Genomic DNA, 17,568 nt, shown 5'->3' on the forward strand with positions numbered 1-17,568 from the left:
GGAACAGGGAAAGGAGCAGAGAGAGGAGCAGGAACAGGTAGAGAGGCAGGCAGGGGATGAGGATCAGGAAGAGGAGTAGGAGGAGCAGGGAAAGGATTAGGGAAAGGAGCAGAGAAAGGAGCTGGGAAAGGAGCAGGAGCAGGGAAAGGATGAGGGAATGGAACAGGGAAAGGAGCTGGGAAAGGAGCAGGGTATGGAGCAGGGAATGGATCAGAAATCGATCAGGGAATGGATAGGGAATGGATCAGGAATTGATCAGGGAATGGAGCAGGGAAAGGAGCAGGATGCCCAATGCCAGGACACATCAACCTCTCCACACCCACCTGGAGATTCCCAACATCCTCCCCACGCCCACCTCTGCCGGGATGCGCCCTCAGAGCGCTGGACATCCCTCTGGACATCCCTCTGGACATCCCCCCGGACAGAGACGGGAATCCTGCTCCCCGGCCCCCGCGCCTCCCACACCCCCCCCCCCACCGCCACGGGCCCACGGCGCACACGCAAACCGCTGGAAAACCGCTGGAAAACCGCTGGAAAACCGCTGGAGAGCGGCTCCCGAGCACCACCCGCGACTCGCAGGGGATCCCGACCCCATCCCGCCGCCGGCCTTACCCAGCTCCTCCAGCTCGGCCGTCATGGACTTGGAGCGCAGCGTGAGGGTGGTGCTGGGCGCTCTCTTGGGCGGCGGCGGAGCTGCAAGGAACAGAGAGGGCATCTTGCACCTCTTCTCCCGGAATTTGCGCGGGGTGGCCAGGTGCAGGTGCCACTTCTTCTCCACAGCCTGGATCTCCTCGTATTCCCGGGACGAGGAGTCGCACTGCTGCAGGATCTTATTGAGGCTGCGCGTGGACGCGAACTTCTTCATGATTCCCGCCGGGAATGTGCCCGCGGCCTTTGGGAATGTCGGCCCCCCCCTCCTCAGCGCGGAGTCCGAGCCATGGCCCCGGAGGGGCGGGGGTGGCTCGCGGGGGTGCCGGGATGGATGCGGGAAAAGCGGGAATGTGTCCAGCCTGAGCTCGGGATGCTCTTCCCGCCTCGGCGCAACCCCCGGAGCGCCTCAGCCCACCCCACCCTCCTCTTCCTCCTCCTCCTCCTGCTGCTCCTGGCCGTGGATCCCGACCCTATGGAAGCGCCGGCGTCCGGCCGGGAGCTGCCCAAGGACGCATGGCCCGGGATGATCCCAAAAGCTCCCGATCCCGCATTCCCTGAGCTCCCCCCCCCCCCCCGCCGGAGCAGCGAGGATGAGTGGAAAGCTCTTCCTCTTCCTCCTCCTCCTCCTCCTCGCTGCTCCTCGCTGACAATGCTGGAATAACGCTCCAGGATTGCCATGGCAACGGCAGCTCCAAGGATCCCTGTGCCTGCGGCAGGGATCCAGCGGGGCGGATTCAGCCCCAGCCGGGCCCACACAGGCGCTGTCACCGGGGTGGGGGGGACACGGCGTGAGCCCCCCGCCCCGGGCCCCCGGCGCCCCTCGGATCCCTTGGAAAAGCGGCCGCGTGGATGCGGAGCACCGGGACGAGGAGAGCACCGGGCAGGGAGCAGCGGGAAGCGCCGAGGGGCAGCGGCTCACCCCGGGCTGGAGCGGCAGGAGCGGCCCGAGAGGCCCCGCCGGGGCTCCCGGCGCTGATTCCCGGCTGAATTCCCGAGGATTATTCCCGGCTGAATTCCCGGCTGAATTCCCGAGGCTGCCAGCCGTTCCCACGGCTCGTGCCTTTGTGCCGTGACAGGATAATTGGAGCTCCTCGTGCCAGCAGCGCTCCCTCCTTCCCTCCCTTCCCTCTTCCCTCCCTTCCCTCCCCCGAGCCCCGCGTGCTGCGCTGGGAGCGGCCCCGATCCCGGCCCCCCTCATTCCCTGCTCCCATCCCCCTGCTCCAGCCCCGCTCCCATCCCCCTGACTCCATTCGCTGCTCCAATCCCCTCGATTCCACTCCCTGATTCCACTCTCTAATCCCTGCTCCCATCCCCTGCTCCAATCCCCCTGCTCCCATTCCCCTGATTCCATCCCTGCTCCCATCCCCTGATCCAATCCCCCTACTCCAATCCCCCTGCTCCCATCCCTGACTCCAATCCCCCTGCTCCCATCCCTGATTCCATCCCTGCTCCCATCCCCTACTCCAATCCCTCTGATTCCATCCCTGCTCCCATCCCATACTCCAATCCCTCTGATTCCATCCCTGATCCCATTCCCCTGATTCCATCCCTGTTTCCAATCCCTGCTCCCATTCCTGTTTCCATCCATCCCTGTGTGTGTCCATCCCCTGCTCCTGTCTCCTGCTCCCATTTCCATCCCCTGCTCCTGTTCCCCCGTTTCCATTCCCTGCTCCAATCCCTTGCTCCCAACGCAGCTTCCCTTCCTGCTCCTCTCTCCTGTCCCTGCTCCCATCCTGTGTCTCCATTCCCTGCTGCCATTCCTGCTCCTGTCCATCCACTTCCATCCCAACTCCCATCCCCTGCTCCTTCCCCCATTTCCATTCCCTGCTCCCATTCCTGTTTTTGTCTCTCCTGTTCCCGTGTTTCCATTCCCTGCTTCCATTCCTGCTCCTGTCCCTCCACTTCCATCCCAGCTCCCATCCCTTGCTCCTTCCCCCGTTTTCATTCCCTGCTCCCATCCCTGCTTCCCCCTCTTCTTCCATCCCTGCTCCCATTCCTGCTCCAATCCCTCTTCTTCCATCCCTGCTCCCATTCCTGTTTTTGTCTTTCTTGTTCCCGTGTTTCCATTCCCTGCTTCCATTCCTGCTCCTGTCCCTCCACTTCCATCCCCTGCTCCTTTCCCCCGTTTCCGTTCCCTGCTTCCATCCTCTGCTCCTGTCCTTGCTCCCATCCCTCTGCTCCCATCCTGTTTCCATTCCCTGCTCCCATCCCTGCTCCTGTCCCTCTGTTTCCATCCCCATGCTCCCATTCCCTGCTCCCATTCCCCCGTTCCCGGTTTTCATCCCTCCACTTCTATCCCCTGTTCTCATCTCTCTGCTCCCATTCCCTGCTCCCATCCCTGTGTGTCCATCCCCTGTGATTCCATCCCTGCTCCCATTCCCTGCTCCCATCCCTGTGTTTCCATCCCCTGTTTGCATTCCCTGCTCCCATCCCTGTGTTTCCATCCCCTGTGATTCCATTCCCTGCTCCCATTCCCTGCTCCCATCCCTGCTTCCATTCCTTGCTCCCATCCCTGTGTTTCCATCCCCATGTTTCCATTCCCTGCTCCCATCCCCTGTTCCTGCCCCTCCACTTCCATCCTGTTTCCATCTTCCGGCTCCTGTCCCTCCTGTCCCCTTTCCATCCTGTTTCCATCCCTGCTCCCATCCCTGTTTCCATTCCCTGCTCCCATCCCTGTGATTCCAGCCCCTGTTCCATCCCCTGCTCCTGCCCCTCCACTTCCATCCCGTTTCCATTCCCTGCTCCCATCCCTCTGCTCCTGCCCCTCCACTTCCACCTCCTGTTTCCATCCCTGCTTCCATCTTCCTGCTCCTGCCCCTCCATCCCATCCCAATCCTGCTTCCCAAACTCCCATCCCCCTGATTCCAGCCCCTGCTCCCGTCCCCCTTTTCCCAGCTCCATAATTCCATCCCCCTTTTCCCATTCCTCTTTTCCCATCTCCTTCCCATCTCCATAATTCCCCTTTTCCCATCCCCACAATTCCATCTCCTTTTCCCATTCCCCTTTTCCCATCCCCACAATTCCATCCCCCTTTTCCCATTCCTCTCTTCCCATCCCCATAATTCCATCTCCTTTTCCTATTCCCCTTTCCCCATTCCCGTAATTCCACCCCCTTTTCCCACCCCCCTGCTTCCATTCCCTGGAATTCCAGACCCAATCCCCCCAAACCCCTCCTGGCTCCTTCCTGTGCTTCCAGATGTTCCCGTCCCTCCGGACAAACCCCTGCCCTGCCCGAGCTCTTGGATCTGCTCCCGGAATCCAGAACCCATGGAATGAAATCCCAGAACTTTCTGGGATCCCCCAGGACCAGCTGTGCCCAGGAATTCCCACATTCCTGGTTCCATCCTGGAATTCCCAGTGTTCCTTTGGGATCACCATCCTGGCCCCCAGCACTCCTAGAAATTCCCAGGGTTGCTTCCCAACCCGACAATCCCCAGGTGGAGCCGGAGCCTGGAGCAGCAGATGGGAATTCCAGGAATTCCGGATCATGGGAATCAAAAGTGATTCCCAAAACCCATCCTGGGACTCCCCAGATCCCTCCCTGAATTCCCAGCCCATCCCTCCCATCCATGAGCTCCCAAAACTCTTCTTCCTTGTTTGCCACAACTCCAGGAATTCCAGACCTTGGGAATTCAAGCCATTCCCAAAAAACACCACAGCTCCAGGAACTCCAGACCTTGGGAATTCAAGGGAATTCAAGGGAACTCCAGACCTTGGGAATTCCCCAAATCACCACAACTCTAGGAATTCCAGACCTTGGGAACCCAAGCCATTCCCGGAACAACACCACAACTCCACAGATGTGGTTTTGACCTTCCTGAGCTTCCCTGCCCACCTCCCATATTCCCACAAACCAGCGCATCCCAAAAATCAGCACATCAAAAAAATCGACACATCCCAAAAATGGGAACATCCCTAAAAACCAGCGCATCCCAAAAACAGGCGCATCCCCAAAATGGGAACATCCCAAAAATGGGAACATCCCTAAAACCAGCGCATCCCAAAAAACAGCACATCCCAAAAATCGACACATCCCAAAAATGGGAACATCCCAAAAACAGGCGCATCCCAAAAAAGGGAACATCCCAAAAACCAGGCGCATCCCAAAAATGGGAACATCCCAAAAATGGGAACATCCCAAAAAACAGCGCATCCCAAAAACAGGCGCATCCCAAAAATGGGAACATCCCATCCCAAAAACCAGCACATCCCAAAAATGGGAACATCCCAAAAATCTTTGTATCCCAAACATCAATGCATCCCAAAAAACAGGGCATCCCAAACATCAGCACATCCCAAAAACGCGATGCATCACAAAAATGGCCACATCCCAATGTGGGCAAATCCCAAAAATGGGCGCATCCCAAAATGTTACGCTTCCCAAAAATCAGCGCAACCCAAAAGAAGCAAATCCCCAAAATTTTCCCATTCCAAACATCAATGTGTCCCCAAACCCAGCACATCCCAAAAATCATTGCATCCCAAAAAACGGGCGCATCCTAAAATTGACACATCCCAAAAATCAATGAGTCCCAAAAAATTACGCATCCCAATAAATCAACACATCCCAAAAATCAGCACATCCCAAAAAATTGACATATTCCAAGAACCTTCGCATCCCAGAAGCTGGAATATCCCAAAAATGGGAATATCCCAGAAACCTTCACGTTCAAAAATGTGCACATCCCAAAATCAGCGCATCCCAAAAATGGGCGCATCCCAAATAATGACGCACACCAAAAACGAGCACATCCCATAAACCAGTGCATCCCAAAAATCAACGCATCCCAAAAATGGAAACATCCCAAAAATTGGCACATGCCAAACATCAACACATCCCGAAAATCAGCGCATCCCGAAATTGGCGCATCCCAAAAATCAACACATCCCAAAAAATGGACGTATCCCAAAAATTGTTGCATCCCAAAAATCGGCGCATTCCGAAATTGGCGCATCCTGAAATTGATGCATCCCAAAACCCAGCGTATCCCCCAAAAAAATGGCACATTCTGAAAAAAATGGAAACATCCCAAAAACTGGCACATCCCAAAAATCATCGCATCCCAAAAATCATCACATCCCAAAAATCAGCACATCCTAAAAAACTGGCACATCCTAAGAAATGGACACATCCCAAAAACCAGCACATCCCAAACATCAACACATCCCAAAAATTGGTGCATCCTGAAATTGGTGCATCCCAAAAACTGGCATATCCCAAAAATCATGGCATCCCAGAAATCATTGCATCCTGAAAACCAGCACATCCCAAAAACTGGTACATCCCAAAAAGTGGCACATCCCAAACATCAACACATCAAAAAAATTGGCACATTCAAAAATTGGCACATCCCAGAAACTGGAAAATCCCAAAAATTAGCGTATTCCAAAAACCAGCACATCCCAAAAAATGGACACATCCCAAAAATCATTGCATCCCAAAAACTGGCACATCCCAAACATCAACACATCCCAAAAATTGGCCCATCCTGAAATTAGCACATCCCAGAATCTGGCAAATCCCAAAAACTGGTGTATCCCAAAAATCAGCACATCCCAAAAACTGGCACATCCCAAAAATTGGCACATCCCAAACATCAACACATCCCAAAAATTGGTGCATCCTGAAATTGGCGCATCCCAAAACCCGACATATCCCAAAACTCAGCACATCCCAAAACCTGGGACATTCCAAAAAACTGACATATCCCAAAAATCCTTGCATCCCAACATCAATATATCCCAAAAACTGGCACATCCCAAAATTGACAAATCCCAAAAAACTGGCACATCCTAAAAACCAGCACATCTTAAAATATGGACACATCCCAAAAATCATTGCATCCCAAAAATTGGCACATCCCAAACATCAACGCATCCCAAAAATTGGTGCATCCCAAAATTGATGCATCCCAAAAACTGGCATATCTCAAAAATCAGAGCATCCCAAAAATCATTGCATCCCAAAAACCGGCACATCCCAAAAACTGGTACATCCCAAAAAGTGGCACATCCCAACATCAACACATCCAAAAAATTGGCACGTCCCAAATTTGGCACATCCCAAAAATCAGCTCATCCCAAAAATTGGCTCGTCCCAGAAACCAGCACATCCCAAAAACTGGAACATCCTAAAAAATGGACGCATCCCAAAAATCATTGTATCCCAAAAATTGGCACGTCCCAAACATCAACACATCCCAAAAATTGGTGCATCCTGAAATTGACGCATCCCAAAAATCACGGCATCTCGAAAACCAGCATATCCCTAAAGTTGGCACATCCCAAAAATCAGCACACCCCAACATCAACACATCCCAAATTTTGGCACATCCCGAAACTGGCACATCCCAGAATCTGGCAAATCCCAAAAATGTGCACATCCTAAAAACTGGCACATCCTGAAATTGATGCATCCCAAAAACTGGCATATCCCAAAAATCACTGCATCCTAAAAACCAGCACATCCTGAAATTGGCGCATCCCAAAAATCACCACATCCCAAAAACTGGCGCATCCTGAAATTGATGCATCCCAAAAACTGGCATATCCCAAAAACCAGCACATCCCAAACACCGGCACATCCCAAAAAAAGGACACATCCCAAAAATCAGCGCATCCCAAAAACCTGGCACACCCCAACCTTCCACCCTGGAATTTTCCACCCCCTCTCCTCGCTGGGGCTGCCTCCGGCCCATCCCGAGCCGCCGGAGTCGCGGAATTCCCGGGAATCGCCGCTCACCCTTTTTGCGGGATCCCTCCTCGGAGTCGGGCTTGCGGCTGACGGACACGACTTTCATCAGGAGGTGATTCCCGCCCTGCCGGATCAGCGCCACCACCTGCTTGTGCCCCACCTTCACCACGTTCACTCCGTTCACCTGCATTCCCAAAAAAAAAACCACCCAACACGGATCAGAATTCCCAGTGGGAAAAAAACCCCATGGAAGTCGTCCGCAAAAATCCCGTTTTTTCCTGTTTTTTTTGGTTTTTTTTCCCGGTTTTTCCCGGCTTTTTTTTGTGGTGGTTGGGAGTCGCTGCGCGGTGATGGTGAGGAGGGGATGGGAATTGCCAATTCCTGCTGGGAGATTCCCAAAAAAAAAATGGGGGTTTTCCTGGGTTTTTTGGAGCATTTGGTCGTGGAGTGTTTGGAATGGAGAGAATTCCCTGGAAAAGCGTTCCGTGGATTGCAGTAAATCCCGTGGGAACTTGCCCATGGAATGGGGTGGGGAAGGGTCCAAGCCGGGATCCTCGGGAGGATTTTGGGATCTGGAGAATCCTGGATAATCCCGAATTCTCTGGAATGGCAATCCCTGGAATTTTGCTCTTTCTTCTTGGTGCAGGTTCATCCCGGAATTCCTGGAGTTCTTCCCAGCGCTCCGTGTTTATCCCATGGATCCATCCCAAGGGATGGCCCAGCTCCTTTGCACCGGGAAACTTCGGAGCTGCCAACGATCCCACACAACCATTCCCGGGAATCCAAAGTTTCCTGGAGCAAAGGAGCTGGAATGGGCCCAGGGCCATCCCTCGGGATGGATCCATGGGATAAAATGGATGGGAAGAGCTCCAGGAATTCCAGGTTGAACCTGCACCAAGAAGAAAGAGCAGAAATCCAGGGATTGCCATTCCAGAGAATTCGGGATTATCCAGGATTCTCCAGATCCCAAAATCCTCCCGACGATCCCATCTTGGACCTTCCCCCCTCTCCAAGCCCACCCCATTCCGTGGGCAAGTTCCCACGGGATTTACTGCAATCCACGGAATGCTTTTCCAGGGAATTCTCTCCACGTGCACCGCGCTCCTTCCAAACTGCTGGAATTCCACACCCACATTCCAGAGCCAGGAATTCCTGGATCCTCATCCCTTTTCCGTGGGAACTTCAGGGAACTCGAGGATTTTGTCCTTCCAGGATCTGCCACATCCAACAAAAAAAAAAAAAAATTCAGGAGAAATCCAGAAATGGCTGGGAGAATTCCCTTTTCCCAAGGGAATTCCCAAGTCCGGAACCTCCATTCCCTGCCTGGCAGGGTTCACAGGAATGGGAAATTCCCGAGGTCCTCCCATCAGCATTTCCTGGGTTGGGAATGAAATCCTGGAGTCTGGGAATCCCGGAGGCTGGAAATCCTGCCAGGAGCATTCCCAGCATTCCCAGCGTTGCCATTCCCACCCCTGATCCATGGATTTGAAATCCCTTGGGAATGGCGATTCCCACTGCCCCGCTCTGCCCATTCCGATCCTTCCCAGCTTTTTCCACAAAGGATTTTTCCCAAATATTCCATTCCCGGCTCAGCTTGAGGCCGTTCCTTCTCATCCCATCCCTTTTTCCTGGGATCAGATCCCGATTCCCAGCCGGGTCCAGCCAGGGAATTGCTGGGAATTGTCTCCCACTCCCAATTCTGTTTATTTCCACCTCAATTTGAAGGAATTCCAACAAAACCCCCGGGATAACCTGAGACCGACTTCCACCTCCACGGAATTCCTTGGGATTTCAATCCTGGAATTCCCTGCGCTCCCAATTCATCCCTGCCTTGATTTCCCTCAATTCCCCTCCTCCGGAAAACTGGGAGAGCCCAGTGCTGATCCCGAGCCTCCGGAACTCCAGGGCTGAGCAGCATTCCCAGACCCCCCTCCCGCAGATCTCCGGGATCCGCTCTCCCAGCCCGGTAATTTGGGAATGGGTATTTTTAGGAATTCCTCTCTCCTTGGTTACTGGGAAACTTCATGCTCCGAGACATCTCCCGGAGAAATCTGAGCTCCGCGTTCGTTCCCAACTCGGAGCAGAACATTCCAGCTTTTTTTCCCCGCACCAGAATATCCCAAATTTTGAGCATTTCCATAAAAAAACATGGAGCTGGATCAGCCTTTTCCCTCTTTTTTTTTTTTGTTTTTTTTCCCCCTCACCTCCCAAATTCCCAATGATCCGAAATCCCGGCCTTTGATATTTCCTCGGATCCTTTTTATCAACCTCCCACGCTCCGGAGCCGGAATTATCCACATTTCCTGCTTTTTTTGCTTCCTGACCTTTCCACGGGGAGAGGATCCGGGAATGTTTCAGCGCTCCCTCATTCCCACAATTCCAGAGGGGGAATTTTTTGTCCCGGAGGATTTTTTCCACACCCCCCCCCCCCCCCCCCCCCCCCCCCCATATTTTTGGGCTTTGTGTCCTTAAAAAAAAACTCGGGAATTTTGTTCACTGGAATCATGGAATGGTTGGGATTGGATCGCCCCATTCCCACCGCTGCCTGGAGCAGGATTATTCCTCATTCCCAAAGAAAATCATGGAATTGTTCAGGTTGGAAAAGCCCTCAGAGACCACCACTAACTCACATTCCCAAATCCAGGTTTTTTGAACATTCCCAGGGATTTGACTCCACCACCGCTCCTTCCAAAGCTTCCCAACCTTTTCCATGGAGCAACATTCCCGAACATCCCATCCAAACCTCCCCAGGGGATGCTGGGATCCCATCTGGATCCCTCATTCCAGTTTTTCCTTTAAAAAAACCTTGGGATAACAATGAAATCTGTCCCTAAATCCTGGAAATATCCATGGATTTCCAGCCTTGTCTGCATCCCAAGTCCCGGGAATTCCCACCCGGATCCTCAAGGAATCGTGGAATTCTCATGGAAGTGGTCAAAGTTCTCCACTTCTGAGGCTCCTCATGGAAAAAATTCCAGGATTTAAAAGCTCCCAGGATGGGGGGAGACAAATGGCTGGAAGTCCTGGATTTTCCTCTGGAATTCCAGTGGGATTCTCCCAATCCCACCCATGGAGAGGTCGGATCTTGGCAATTCCCCAGCCTGGCACCGGGAATTTCCTCATGGAGCCATTCCCGGAATGTGGTTCACAGGATCATGGAATTGTTGCAAGCTGGAAAAGCCCTCGGAGATCAAATCCCAGAATTCCCGGCTCTTCCAGGGCCACCCTGGATCCGGGTCCTCCAAATCCACTGGGATTTGATTCCCTCCAGGAGGAATTTTCCCAGTTTTCAGCCTAAGCTGTGGCGGTTCCAGAGGCTGCTCCGGATTTTCTGGGAGGAATTCCTGGCAGCGTCTTCCCGAAGGGAATTCAGGGCTGGAACTGGCACCGAGGGCAGCTCGGGAGAGCTCCAGGAGTGACCCAATTCCCAAAGGGAATGTGGGGACTCTGGATCCCTCCGGATCCACACCCGGAGAATTCCAGATCCTCCGGATCCATACCTGGAGGACTCTGGATCACTCTGGATCCACATCTGGAGAATTCCAGATCATCCTGACCTGGATATTTCTGGAAGCTCCTGATCCACATGTGGGGACTCTGTATCCCTCTGGATCCACACCTGGAAAACTCCTGGAAGCTCCAACACCTGGAGGAGTCCGGATCCCTCTGGATCCACACCTGGAGAATTCCAGAACCTTCTGATCCCTGCTTGAAGAGCTCCTGGCACTTCCACACCTGGAGGACCCCACATCCAAACCTGGATCCACACCTGGAGGATTCCAGATCCTTCTGACCTGGAAAACTTCTGGAAGCTCCTGATCCCCACCTGGAGGACTCTGGATCCCTCTGGATCCACACCTGGAGGACTTCTGGAATCTTGAAATCCTTAGGAATTTCCCCATGGGAAGGGGTCAGGCCTAGGCAGGGGTTGGAGTCCCCGTGCCTGGAGGTGTCCAGGGAATTCCTGGAATTCCACTCAGTGCTCCGGGCTGGGGACCAGGTCCAGCTCGGACTTGGTGCCCTTGGAATTATTTTCCAAGCCCAGGGATCCTGGGATTCTGAGGAGAATCACATGGGACCAGCTCCAGGATTTTGGGAAGCCTCTCCCGGGAGCAGAGCAGGGACATTCCCGGTGTCACACTGGCCCCAAAAGGAAGTTCAGGGAATATGCGAGGCTGAAGCTGGGAAATAATCCATGGAAAAGGCAGAGAGGAGGAAAATCCGGGAATTGGATTCCAAGGACAAAAGGAATTCCCAGAGCTGAGAGGGAAAGGGACAATTCCCAGTGGGGAAGGAAGAGCTCAGGGAATTCCTAAAACAGCTCCTGAATCCACTGGAACAAATCCAGAGGAGGCCCTGGAGCTGCTCCAGGGCTGGAGCCCCTCTGGAGTTGGGTTGGGAAATCTGGGAGTGTTCCCCTGGAGAAGGGAAGGCTCCAGGGAGAGCTTCCAGAACATTCCAGGGGCTCCAGGAGAGCTGCAGAGGGACTGGGGACAAGGCCTGCAGGGACAGCACCCAGGGAATGGCTGCCAGTGCCAGAGGGCAGCCATGGATGGGATCTTGGCCATGAGGAATTCCTGCCTGGGCTGGAATTGCCAGAGCAGCTGGGGCTGCCCCTGCATCCCTGGCAGTGTCCAAGGAAAGGCTGGAGAAATCTGGGATACTGGGAGGTGTCCAGAGGTTGGAATGGGCTGGGAGGTTCTTCCAACCCAAACCACACCAGGAGTGGGGAGTTGTGGAATCCTTGCCCGTGGAATGCCGGCAGTGCCTCGGGAAGGGCCCCCGAGCCCCCCTGGGCCGGGCAGGGGCTGCCAGGGATCCGTGCCGGGAGAGCCCGGGAAGAGTGGGATGCGCCCCGGGCTGGGGCCAGGGCAGCTCTGCTGGGATCGGGGCAGGGATCGGGAATGTCCTTCTGGCTCTGCCCAGCTCCTGCCAGGAGCCAGCGGGGATCGGGATCTGCTCCAGGGAATGAGCCCCGGGACAGGAGGCAGCGGCCTCAGCCTGGGCCAGGGCAGGTTTGGATTGGATATTTGGGAATTTCTCCATGGAAAGGACCTCCAGCCATCCCAAATTCCTCCAGGCTTTGTTTTTCTCCTTCTCCTGCCGGGACAAGCAGGAGTGGGAATGTCCCAGGTCTCCTCCCAGCTTTCCAAGGAGACAGAGCCTAAAATCCTCAGTGCAGAGAAAATCGGGATCAGATTCCCACCCAAAGCACGTCAAGCAGCACAAAATGCCGGAGATTCACCCCAAATGGAATCCTGGAATAGTTTGGGTGGGAAGGAACCTCAGAGCCCATTCCAGGGACAATCCCACCATCCCAGGCTGCTCCAGCCCCAGTGTCCAGCCTGGCCTGGGGCACTGCAGGGATGCAGGGGCAGCCCCAGCTGCTCTGGCAATTCCAGCCCAGCCAGGAATTCCTCATGGCCAAGATCCCATCCATGGCTGCCCTCTGGCACTGGCAGCCATTCCCTGGGTGCTGTCCCTGCAGGCCTTGTCCCCAGTCCCTCTGCAGCGACCCTGGAGCCCCTGGAATGTGCTGGGAGCTCTCCCTGGAGCCTTCCCTTCTCCAGGGGAACATTCCCAGATCTCCCAGTCTGGCAAGATCCATCCCAATCCCAATGCTCTGCACATTCCATTGGAATCCAATCCAACTTCCCACGATTCCTTTCCGACCAAAGCAGTTCCTGGGTCCAGTCCCTGAACCATTCCTTGGATTTCCCACTGGAAAACCTTTTCTTCTGCCTTTGCAAACTCCAGCCCTGTCCTGTTCCCGCCAATCCCATGGGAACATCCCAAGCTCCTCCTCCAGCCAGGAAAATCCCTAAAGCACTGACAAATCCAGGGAATCTCCCGAAATCCCAGTGTGTTCTCCACGGGATGGAGCAGCCACAATTCCAAGGGGATTCACTGTCACCGGGGGACTCTGGATGCCTCTGGATCCACACCTGGTGAATTCCAGATCCTCCTGATCCACACCTGGAGAATTCCAGATCCTCCTGATCCAGACCTGGAGGCTCCATATCCATACCTGGAGGACACCGGGATCCCTCTGGATCCACACCCAAAGAACCCCTGGAAGTTCCATGACCTGGAGGACTCCGGATCCCCCTGACCCACACCCGGGAGAATTCCAAAACTCCTGGGCAATTCCCAAAATCCCCGGGGAAGGAGTGGAATTCCACGAGGAGCTCACCTCGATCAGAAAGTCCCCCGTGCGCAATCCCGCTCTCCAGGCGACTCCTTCCACATCCACGGATTCCAGGTACTGCAGCGCTGGGAATGCCGGCGTGGGCGTGAACTCCTCAATCGGGGTCTCGGCTGGAAAACACAACGGGAAGGGGAGTTGAGGGATTTCCAAGGAAATTCCACAAGGGAAGGCTCAGCCTGTGCACAGCATTCCTAAAATCATGGAATTACGCAGCTGGAAAAGCCCCAGAGTGCAACCATTCCCAGCAGTGCCCGAGGCCACCCCTGATCCGTGTCCCAAAGTGCCACATCCACATGGATTTGAATCCCAGCCCTTGTCCTGTCCCTGCTCCCACCTCAGTGATGGAACCCAAGGTGGAATCAGTACTGGAATCAATGACGGAATCAATCATGGAGATAATGAAGGAATCCAAGATGGAATCAGTGATGGAATCCAAGGTGGAATCAATGATGGAACTAACAATGGAATCCAAGATGGAATCAATGATGGAATCCAAGATGGAATCAATGATGGAATCCAAGATGGAATCAATGATGGAACTAACAGTGGCATCTCTGATGGAATCCAAGATGGAATCAATGAAGGAATCAATGAAATAATTCAAGATGGAATCAATAATGGAACTAATAAGGGAATCAATGATGGAACTAATAATGGAATCAATAATGGAACTAACAACAGAATCAATGAAGGAATTAAAGAAGGAATCAATGATGGAATCCAAGATGGGATAAATAATGGACTCAGTCATGGAACTAATGATGGAATCAATGATGGAATCCAAGATGGAATCTATGAAGGAATCAATGAAATAATTCAAGATGGAATCAATAATGGAACTAATAATGGAATCAATAATGGAACTAATAATGGAATCAATAATGGAACTAATAAGGGAATCAATGAAGGAATTAAAGAAGGAATCAAAGAAGGAATCAATGATGGAATCCAAGATGGAATCAGTACTGGAATCAATGACGCAATCAATTATGGAAATAATGAAGAAATCCAAGATGGAATCAATGATGGAATCCAAGATGGAATCAATAGTGGAATCCAGGATGGAATCAATAATGGGACTAACAATGGAATGAATGAAGGAATTAAAGAAGGAATCAAAGAAGGAATCAATGATGGAATCCAAGATGGAATCTATGAAGGAATCAATGAAATAATTCAAGATGGAATCAATAATGGAACTAATAATGGAATCAATAATGGAACTAATAATGGAATCAAAAATGGAACTAATAAGGGAATCAATGAAGGAATCAAAGAAGGAATCAACGATGGAATCCAAGATGGAATCCAAGATGGAATAAATAATGGACTCAGTCATGGAACCAATGATGGAATCCTAGATGGAACCCAAGATGGAGCCAACGATAGAACCAGTCATGGAATCAACCATGGAGTCATGGAGTATTTTTGGCTGGAAAATCCCTTGGAGAACATCAAATCCAACCATTCCCAGCACTGCCAAGGCCAGCGCCAAACCGCGTCCCCAACCGCTACATCCACATGGATTTGAATCCCACCAGGAATGCGGATTCCACTCCGTGCCAGGGCTGGAAAAGCCTTTCCGGGTGGGAATTTTCCCGTTATCCAACCTGGAGATGCCCTGGCACAGCCTGAGGTTGTGTCCCCTTGTCCTGTCCCCGTTCCCACCTCAGTGATGGAATCCGTGATGGAATCAATGATGGAGATAATGAAGGGATCCAAAAAGGAATCAATGACGGAATCCAAGACGGAGTCAGTCATGGAATTAATAATAGAATCAGTCACGGAATTAATGAGGGAATCCAAGATGGAATCAATAATGGAATCAATGAAGGAATCCAAGATGGAATCCAAGATGGAATCAATAATGGAATCAATGAAGGAATCCAAGATGGAATAAAAAAATCGAGTCAATGAAGGAATCCAAGATGGAATTAATGATGGAGTCATGGAGTCATTTGAGTTGGAATATCCATTGGAAAATCCCATTGGAGCCAACCATTTCCAGGATTCCAAAAGCCCCACTGCCCCACATTCCCCAGTGCTGCATGCTCAGGTTTTTTGGACACTTTCAGGGATGGGGACTCCATGAATTCCCTGAAAAAAAAATCCACCAGGCTGGAGCAATCTAGGACAGTGGAAGGTGATGCTGAGAGCAGAGCCATATCCAGGAATTCCTTGGATTCCTCCAGGGACAGTGACTCCAAAGCTCCCAGGGCAGCCCCTGCCAAGGCCTGACCCCTTTCCATGGAAAAGGATCCCAAATCTGGGAGCTGGGCCTGCCCTGGCCCAGGCTGAGGCCGCTGCCTCCTGTCCCGGGGCTCATTCCTGGAGCAGATCCCGATCCCCGCTGGCTCCTGGCAGGAGCTGGGCAGAGCCAGAAGGACATTCCCGATCCCTGCCCCGATCCCAGCAGAGCTGCCCTGGCCCCAGCCCGGGGCGCATCCCACTCTTCCCGGGCTCTCCCGGCACGGATCCCTGGCAGCCCCTGCCCGGCCCAGGGGGGCTCGGGGGCCCTTCCCGAGGCACTGCCGGCATTCCACGGGCAAGGATTCCACAATTCCCCACTCCTGGCGGGGCCTGCCTGGGAGGGACCTCCCAGCCCATCCCAAAGATCCCCAGGAGATCCCTCTGACATCCAGGAGATCCCACGGGCACAGCCCAGGAAGTTTTCCAAGCGTTTCCATTCCCAGCATCCGTGAATTCCATCCTGCGTTGATCCCAAACCTTCAGCTCCTGGAATGGATCCCAAGGATCCACCCGGACCCACCACAGCTCCAAAACACAGGAGAAATTCCCGCTGGGACAATCCAGCCTGAGGAAAATCCATCCATTCAATCCTTCCCACCTTCCTTATCCCAAGTTTTCCCTCTTCCCTCTCACTTCCAGCCGAGTCCTTCCCACGGAGCCGCAGGGTCTCCTCATTCCCAAATCTGCCTGTAGCGGATCAGGAGCCAGGAGAAATTCTCATCCTTACAAATTATCCCAAGAAATGGATTTTTAGGAGCTGACGGATCCCAGATCCCCGAGGTTACCCCGGTGGCCTCTCCTTTGACGTCATTCCAGCAACATTCCCAACGTTCCCCGCCCTTCCCGCCAAACCCAAGCCTCCGATTCCACCCAGATCCAAGACTTTTCCTCCTCTCTGCGTTTTCTCTCCCACATTTTAGGCGGGATTTTTCCACTCCGGCACGGATCTCACCCAGGGAACCTTTCCCTGCCACCCCTCCATGTGCTGAAGCTTCTCAGCTGCTTCCCACCAACGGCTTTCCACGATTTCTGCCTTTCCCGGGAGAAGTGGCAAACGCTTGACAGCTCATCCCTATTTTTAGACATTCCGACGGAATGTCGGAGCGCTCTCCAAATCCTCCAGGATGCTTCCAGGATTTCATCTCCCGCTATCCCAGGTTGTTCCAAGTGTCCGACCTGGCCTTGGACACTTCCAGGGATCCAGGGATCCCAGTCATGGATTCCCTGGGATAAATTTCACGGACCGAATCCCACATTCCCATGGATCCCATCGCATCCCATGCCCATCCATCCCCTGAGTTATCCATGTGTCATTCCAGGCACTTTTCCAGCATTTTCCGTGGGCTGGGAGCCACCAGCCCACGGCGGGTGCACGTCGTGATCCAGGATTTGGGAAGTGCTGCCGGAGCCCGAAGGATTTGGCAAACGGGAAAACGCTCGGGAGTTGGGAATTTTCTCCCTATGGAAAAATTCTGGGAGCAGAATTTTACCCAGGAGGGGACAAAGGGACACAGGGACAATTCCCACCATCCCAGATTTCTCCAACCTTTCCTTGGACACTGCAGGGATGCAGGGGCAGCCCCAGCTGCTCTGGCAATTCCAGCCCAGCCAGGAATTCCTCATGGCCAAGATCCCATCCATGGCTGCCCTCTGGCACTGGCAGCCATTCCCTGTGTGCTGTCCCTGCAGGCCTTGTCCCCAGTCCCTCTGCAGCTCTCCTGGAGCCCCTGGAATGTGCTGGGAGCTCTCCCTGGAGCCTTCCCTA

The 17,568-nt window shown here is 53.2% G+C and overlaps 1 protein-coding gene across 1 annotated transcript in view; it reads right to left on the reverse strand.

The window, feature by feature from the left end:
• SHANK3 (SH3 and multiple ankyrin repeat domains 3) overlaps positions 1 to 17,568 on the reverse strand; it is a 123,780-nt gene that overhangs the window by 36,496 nt on the left and 69,716 nt on the right. The window contains exons 13-16 of the mRNA XM_038153588.1: positions 13,920 to 14,200; positions 13,539 to 13,723; positions 7,394 to 7,529; positions 613 to 693 (exon numbers count right to left, since the gene is read on the reverse strand). Coding sequence (XP_038009516.1) covers positions 613 to 693; positions 7,394 to 7,529; positions 13,539 to 13,723; positions 13,920 to 14,200 — 683 coding nt within the window. The remainder of the gene's footprint in view (positions 1 to 612; positions 694 to 7,393; positions 7,530 to 13,538; positions 13,724 to 13,919; positions 14,201 to 17,568) is intronic.

This window comes from Motacilla alba, chromosome 1A, assembly GCF_015832195.1.
Source record: "Motacilla alba alba isolate MOTALB_02 chromosome 1A, Motacilla_alba_V1.0_pri, whole genome shotgun sequence".
Taxonomy (NCBI): domain Eukaryota; kingdom Metazoa; phylum Chordata; class Aves; order Passeriformes; family Motacillidae; genus Motacilla; species Motacilla alba.